At 36.0% G+C, this 7,507-nt stretch overlaps 1 protein-coding gene across 2 annotated transcripts; it reads right to left on the bottom strand.

Moving 5' to 3' along the window:
• Positions 1–6,518, bottom strand: LOC114281414 (puromycin-sensitive aminopeptidase-like). 2 transcript variants are annotated; one of them, XM_082874740.1, is made up of 9 exons: positions 6,346–6,518; positions 5,569–5,631; positions 4,634–4,740; positions 3,846–3,907; positions 3,707–3,734; positions 3,531–3,617; positions 3,322–3,441; positions 464–504; positions 1–305 (listed from the first exon to the last, which is right to left on the bottom strand). In XM_082874740.1, the coding sequence occupies exons 3-9, from the start codon at positions 4,733–4,735 to the stop codon at positions 296–298; spliced, it is 450 nt and encodes a 149-aa protein (XP_082730866.1). In that variant the 5' UTR covers positions 4,736–4,740; positions 5,569–5,631; positions 6,346–6,518; the 3' UTR covers positions 1–295. The 2 variants fall into 2 exon arrangements, with proteins under 2 accessions (XP_082730866.1, XP_082730867.1); XM_082874741.1 differs by having other exon boundaries at positions 4,634–4,717.
• Between the last annotated feature and the right edge of the window lie 989 nt (positions 6,519–7,507).

The raw sequence follows: 7,507 nt of genomic DNA, 5'->3' as shown, positions 1-7,507 counted from the left end.
TGATATAATTAATAAAGGTTTGAATGAATGATATCCGAGATCTTTATCAAAACAATACATATCATAGCTTGTAACAAAACATGGGATGAATCAAGTTCATCAATCAAATCTTTCAAATCTTCTTGGGATGTTTAATAACATCTACATAATACATAGGGGATGACATTCCGGACAAAACAAGGGAATAATCAACCTAGAATCGATTAGACAAATCCTCCCGTACAAGACCGTTGGCGGCACCATCCGTACAAGACCGTCGATGGCGGAGATATCTCAAACATGGTGCTATATGGGCTTAAAGTCCCCTAGCATGAAAGGACTTTCCAAGAATGTCATCAAAACAAGATAATAATTGATACAAAAATTAGAGGAAAATCATTCATGCTTGATCAAATACTTTTCCAAAACGAAGTAAAGCTTTATCAAAACTTTATAACATAGCTTTATTAAAAATACCACTCACATAGCTCTTCGGGTGTAAGGATTAAAGCAAGGATCCAGGACCTACAAATACATAATAAAGTCTACTGAATGCACTTCAAGAAGAGATGCTCAAAGATGGGTATGAAATGCATTCTTAAAACAAGCTTTTCATGAGTGCAAATGATCCCGACATTTCTTTCCAAAACCAAGTCAAGACAAAGTAAAACATGCTGGGAGTTAAATAACTGTTTTTCATCTAAGAAAAACATGATGGGTACCAACCAGGTCCTGGAATGGATGCACAGAGATGATCTAAGCAAAAATGACCTAGCTGGGTGAACTCAGGAGGTCTTGGCCAAGGTCCCACACCTCTTGGCCGAGGTGTGGTTACCTAGGCTTCGGGGTGCAGCTGTCTGCCGAGGTGTTACAAGGTGCCGGCAAGGGTGTACCATGGCCAGCCTAGGTGTGTAATGGTTAGCCTAGGTGTGCATGCAAGATAGACTAAGGTGCAAATGATCATGCAAGGTTGGCCAAGGTGAGATACGATGCTGGACCTAGGTGTGAGATCTAGACAAGAGTGGTCTCGGTGACCACACCTAGGGAAATGTGAAGTCTGGAAATTTGGGTTTCCTCCTTTGAAGAACATGAAGGACAAGAACATGAAGAACATGAATGCTAAAATCATAACTTCTTTATTCAAAATCTGAGATTTCATGAGATGAGTTCGAAAACATGGACCTGGGCACCCATACTTGAAGATCTTATGAAAACAAACACAAAAACATGGATCTTGATACAAACTTTTGGATCAAAACATGGTTTTATTTCAAGAACACAAGAACATCATTTTCTCTTTCTAAAACAAGCTATAAATCAATGCATGGCTCATAAATCATGCTAGATCATGCAATGTGATCAGATCAACATAAAGAATAACAAGAGTAGATCAAGAATCTAACCTCAAGACACGGATCTAACGGTTCAAGGTGTGAAGATCAAGCTTGGAAATCTAGTTCTCTCTCTAAGAACTTCTCTTCCTCTTCCTAGAGCTTCTCTCTCTTCAAAGGCAAAGATATGACAAATGATATATTTTCTCTCTCTACTGACTGACTTAACCCTCTGCTGGGACATGTGGCAACGACTGGTTGGCTCTCCTAAAAAAGGTGACAGAATGACAAGACAAGAGTATGACAAAGTGTGTACAACAAGCAAAATGGCATGGGCACTCTGACAAGGTAATGAACTCGGATTAGGACATAGGCTTTGGCAAGTAAGCTCTCAATGATCTCGGCTAGGAAGGATAACACTTGGCCTAGCTGTGCCACACCTCAGCCTAGATGTGCCACACCTCGGTCTAGGTCATACCAGTCCCGGAACAAGATCACTAGGTGCAAGGATCAAAGATCTAGGACACCTAGATGATAACATCTCGACCTAGGTGATGCACACCTTGGCCTAGATGATGACATCTCGGCCAATATGCCTAGGTGACGGGGGAGGTCAACCAAAGTGGTTCAAAGATGGTCCTAGGTGTAAGAGGTTCAAAGGTGTGACCTAGGCTTGACATGACCTAGGCTTGGCGTGACCTAGGCTTGACATGACCTAGGCTTAACATGACCTAGGTTTTGCATGACCTAGCCTTGGGGCAGCAAGGAAGGAACAAAGCATGCACATAACACTTAGGAAAAACATGATAGCATCAAGACAAGACAAGAACCTTTACCTAGGCAAAACAAGTCTAAGTCTACAAATGCAAGCTTAACAAGACAAAATCATGAAAATGCACATGAACATGACTAAGACATGAATGTGGGTTATTACATGTAAGGTCCCATGAAACCACCATATGGGATATTAAATAGACATCAGTTACCCATTAACCATTAAACTAATTATATATATATATATATAATATAAATAAATAAATAAATAAAACATGTGGCATATGGGCCACTTTATGGATATTCTTACATGTGTTTCTTATATAGACTAAAATGGGAGGGAAAACTTGGACAAGGGATTAGTAAGAGAAAGCATGCATGCATGGTCATTGGTGGGTTACCAATCCCATATGGCACACTTAAGATAACCCACCCTTACACTCAAAGGTGCGAAATTTTTTTGATCAAGCATGCAAAAGTGGCTGCACTTTTGAGGGACATCACTATATAAGGGTTGACTCATGGCCGGCCTCCTCCCCTATATATATATATATTTTTTGCTAGTCTATGTGTGTGTGTAAAGAATAAAATCAAGGAATATATACAATCTAGTCACTAGATATTTTGCACCCTACAATCCTCTGATTAATTCAATTACTATTTATTTAACTCATTTAGTTTCCACCACTGTATTTAGATACAGAAATTTAATTACAATAAGATAAATAATTTTAATTAAAAGAATTTAATATTAGTATTAATTATGGTACTATTAACATTATAATTCGATAATTTAATCATCACTGTTAATTGACTTAATATTATTATTAATCAAACTAATTAGTTGTCTAAAAATTCAAGTTCTTACAGTTCCAGTCTTAGAAAAAATAAAGTCGGATATTTTCTCATTACGATGACTCTTTATCTCTTGCATCAACAGAAAGAGAACCACTTTGACGTTTACTAGTATAAAACGTATGGATTACCATATAGATATGACATAAGCATAGAATCAACAAATCCAAAATGAAAATCTTCAGTGCATAGCCAGATATTTTAAAGTCATAAAATCAAAATAAAAGTCAACTATTGTTTAAATATAAACAGAAAATATATATATATATATATATATATATATATATATATATATATATGTATATGTATATCACATGGCATTAGAAACAATATAAGCCCAAGCAGTGCTTGTGTGCAAGTCTATGCCTTAAGGAATGCTTACCGAGGTGTGAAGTGATTCGATCATTTGCCCTTGTTCTTCAGCTCTCGCTAGCACAACTTTAACTTTGTCAGTAGCCTCATTAGTGTGTTTCTGGATTTCTACAATATACACAAGAAAATACTACAATATACATAATAAATAAGACCCATTTTAATACAAATTAAAAACAAATATCTAAGTTTATGCTTCTTATGAGATAAATGACAAACCTCATGGCCAATAGCTCCTAAAATTACAACATAATCTGCATCTGTAACAGTTTCTGGAGATACGAAAACAAGCTTGGAATTGAATATCTGTCAACAACCAAGTCAAACAAACTTCAATCAAATGAAATGCACGATAGATGGAAATAAAGAGTCAAAAAAAATTTCACGAAGCATACATTCAAGCTCTTGCTTTCCATGGCTCCCCTGAATCCAATACATAAAATAATTAGTAACTGAAAAGGGGAAAATCACAAAGCACATCAAATATTAAGAAAAATGACATACGTGAGAAGCATCAAATATGTTGAGACTTACATGTTAAAATCTAGAACAACAACAATATTGAAGAGATCCGGGTCATACTCAAGACCAAAAACCTAAATGCATACACAATATATTTATATATGAGAAAGCATGCTTTAGAAACCATATCAAAGAGATAGATCAAAGTATGCATCCAAAAGATAGCTTGAGAGAGAGAGAGAGAGAGAGAGAGAGACACTCACATCTTCATCCCAAACATCAAATCAATAATGTATCAAAGAAGTTCATTGCAGAATGAAAATTCAACATCCATAGTTATTAAAATCTGTTTATTCAAACTATAATCAGTATGCTAAAGAACATGGCCTTGACACAAAGGTAATACATAACGAGCAGCCACCTTTATGTTTCAGTGGTGCACTTCTGGGATGGGGTTTTAATCTGAGACAATAAACTTTTAAGAATCGTTAACTTTATAGCAGTTTTACCATTTATCTAATGTTCTTAGAGTTGTGTGACAACTTTCAACCTCTTGTTTCCTTATTTATGTGATGTTTTTAGAGTTTTGCAATGACTTTTATTCCATGCTTTAATTATAAAGTTAAAGATTCTCAAAAGTTTATTGGCTTGGGTTAAAGCCCTATCCAAAACCATAAGCTATCTTGTAATATGGTTCCAACACTTCTTTGCAAGTGCAAGATGGAATCAAGATGCAGTCATCAAAATTTTAAAATTTATTGGAGATTCCAGACGACTCTAATAATAGCAAACTAGTTATACGTCCCAAAGGTCCAATCATGATAACTGCAAGAATGGAAATTAGAATTCAGAAAACTTACATCTTCCTCATTCATGGATAAGATAGTTAATGATTTTAATGCAGAAAGCTTAGAACTTGCAAGCAACACCATTGAATTCGCATCCTGCAAGCAAAGCAACATTGTTTCTGCTACTTTCTTAGATGTAGTACAGTGGAGAAATAGATTTAGTTACAAGAAAGATACATTCACCCATACAGTGTCAATCAAAGAATCTCCTGTATTAATTCAAAAAAATAGTAGCAAACATGTGCATTGCACTTTTTAATCATGCAAAATCCATCAGTAATTAGGAATATCAGAATGACATAAGGCAACAATTATGATCAGTCAATATATATAATGTCTTGTATAAGCACTCAACTTAGCGAAGAGATACATTCACCAACTCAAGCCTTGAAATGACCTCAAACATAAATCCCTAAATAAAACATTTAATATTTCAATTAAAGCAATCGAAGAAAGCTAAATAAACTTCCTCAGGTTCCAAGGGACATAAGCTTTAAGTGGTAATGGCTCAAGGAAGAAGGTAGCTACAAACTAGAGGGGCAAAGGGCAAGACTAATAATGAAGGAAGAGAAAAAGAGAGCCTTCAATGTATTATTAGTCAAAACCATGATTTTTTTTTTTTAATGAGTAATATTTATGATAGACATTGTCAATGCAAAAGGCATGGTATCCTACACAAGCATAGTAGGGAAAACAAAATTTTTTAATAGCATCTATTATGTGTTCACATCTACCACTTAGTTCTTCAAAATCCATTACTTGAAGTTACAAAATAGGACTAAAAGTGTACTGTAAAGAATTTAATCCATATCCTCTTCAACCTTAGTCTCCTTTCACGCAGATAAATGATACTTTTTATGTACACTAAGAACCATGAAAAGAATTGTCATTCCCACTCACATAAATAAAAAATTCAATGTAGAATATTGAGTCTACAAAGAATGTACCCTCTAGATGCTGCTGCAAAAACAAAAATTGGTTCCACAGGGTTGCATTTTAGATCCAAGACACTGCAGTACACCAAATGCATGAAGATGAGCATAAAATAGAACGTTAATCACTAAACTTTTTTTTGAGCAGGTCCAAATTATAGCAACGAGGAATGAGGAAGCCCTGGAAGCAGCACACAGGTAATATTATATTACAAAAAAGGGAAGGAAATGGAGATGATTTCATGAAAAGTCCCCGCATGATTATTATTGACTAAGGGAAAAGTTCAATCTAAATAACGAAGAAAAAAAAAAAAACAACAACAACAACAACATTATTAATAATACAATTAAAGCAAATCCTTTTTAAGAGAGGAATGATTCAAAGCTTCCCATTTTGCAAAACACCCTACCCCATTAACTAAAAACAAAACCCAAAATTTGGTGTGGAGTAAACTTAGACATTTTGTCAAACACCTGAGCTGAAGAAAAAAAAAAGAAAAAAAAAAAGATCTCAACCAAATCTTGTTCAAAACCCCAACATTACTAATCAAACAATATTAAGGTCAGCAACTTTAGCATAATAGAGATACACCCATGTGTTTCTCCATGCCCGAGATTCAACTGAAATGCCCATAGTGATTCACAATACCCACAAAATAATATCCAATGTGAAAACCAAAGCTAAAAACAGAGTGTTAGAGAGAGAAAGCTTACTGTGAGAAAATCCTAAAGGCTGAAATTAGACGAAGAGAGACAGAAAGACAGAGAGAGGTCAAAATAGAGAAAACATACCTGGGGTAATGCTCCAATGGTGGATTGACAGTGGTGCTCGTGTGTGGTGGGGGTAATGCTTTTGTATCCGATGGCAATGGAGACAAAAGCGAGCGAACGAGAGAGGCAGCCGAAGAGGCGCGAGAGAGAGACAGTCACAAAGTGAGAGACAAACAGATGCATTAGAGCATCCACACCAGCCTTTTCAAATTTTTAGTCAAGTTATTGTTGGAAATAGTTGGAAAATTATGGGTAAAACCAGAATTTTTTCCTAAGTTTGGTCTATTTTTTAGGTGGGGTCCCGTGCGTCGATTTTCGTGGGTCAAAGTGGTAACGTGTTCTATGCCGCGTTGTGATTCACGTGGTATATTTGGTTGCTCAAAACCATTACCGAGTGAATGGGAAATTGAAGCCAAAGTATGCTCTATGAAAATGGAGTTTTGGTGAAAAATTCTTATAGGTTTGAATAAGGCTTGTCCCACATTGATTTGGTGGGAAGTTTTGAATGGGTTTATAAAGCATGGGATTGGAACTTGGGGTGTGCCCCAAGGGGTACCCAAGTGTTTTAGAGAGGGAGGGTATGGGTAAAATGGGCTAGATCTATTGGACCCAAAAATCACCACATGCGCGCGCGCCGCCGTCTGTCTGGTTCGGCAGGCTGGGTTTGGGCGCAAGTGCGTAGTGTGAGGTTGGGTTGGGCTTGTCCGGTCCAATATCTATCTTTTTTGGTCAAAAATATTTGAATTTAATTTTATTTTTTGGTAAAATAAAATCCAGAATTCAAATTAATTTCAGAAATAAACTAGTCCGGTTTTACTGTACACCCAAACAGGGCCCTTCCCGTTTATATCTGTTTGAATTGTGAACCCAACAGATTCAAATCTGTTTAAATTCAAAACCAAATAGGTTTCATACCTGTTCAAACAGGTTTGCACCTGTTTAATTCAAAACCTGCAGCCACCAATACATCTATAAATAGGACAACCCTCATTTGATGTTTTACATGCAAAAATTTCATACTTCACCTCTGCAAATTTATTCTTCATTTTGCTGCATTTAATTTTTGTGAGAAAGAGTATAAACACTTAGTGTGTTCGTTAGGCAAACAATTTGTAGTGTTGTTATTATTTGTAGTTGATCATTTCATCCTGAGAGATAGACGTCCACATTCTGAAAGTATCGT

Source organism: Camellia sinensis, chromosome 6 (assembly GCF_055761805.1).
Source record: "Camellia sinensis isolate YWXY chromosome 6, ASM5576180v1, whole genome shotgun sequence".
Lineage (NCBI taxonomy): Eukaryota > Viridiplantae > Streptophyta > Magnoliopsida > Ericales > Theaceae > Camellia > Camellia sinensis.
Note: the sequence above shows the minus strand (reverse complement) of the source record. Positions and strands in the feature narration are given on the sequence as shown.

Excerpts from the sequence above, each read along its gene's own strand:
- LOC114281414 (XM_082874740.1), bottom strand. The coding sequence starts at position 4,735 with ATGTTGCTTTGCTTGCAGGATGCGAATTCAATGGTGTTGCTTGCAAGT. Across the intron at positions 3,618-3,706 it reads TGGAAAGCAAGAGCTTGAAT|ATATTCAATTCCAAGCTTGT; the intron begins GTATGCTTCGTG and ends GGTTGTTGACAG. Across the intron at positions 505-3,321 it reads TCGAATCACTTCACACCTCG|GTCCTGGATCCTTGCTTTAA; the intron begins GTAAGCATTCCT and ends ATGTATTTGTAG.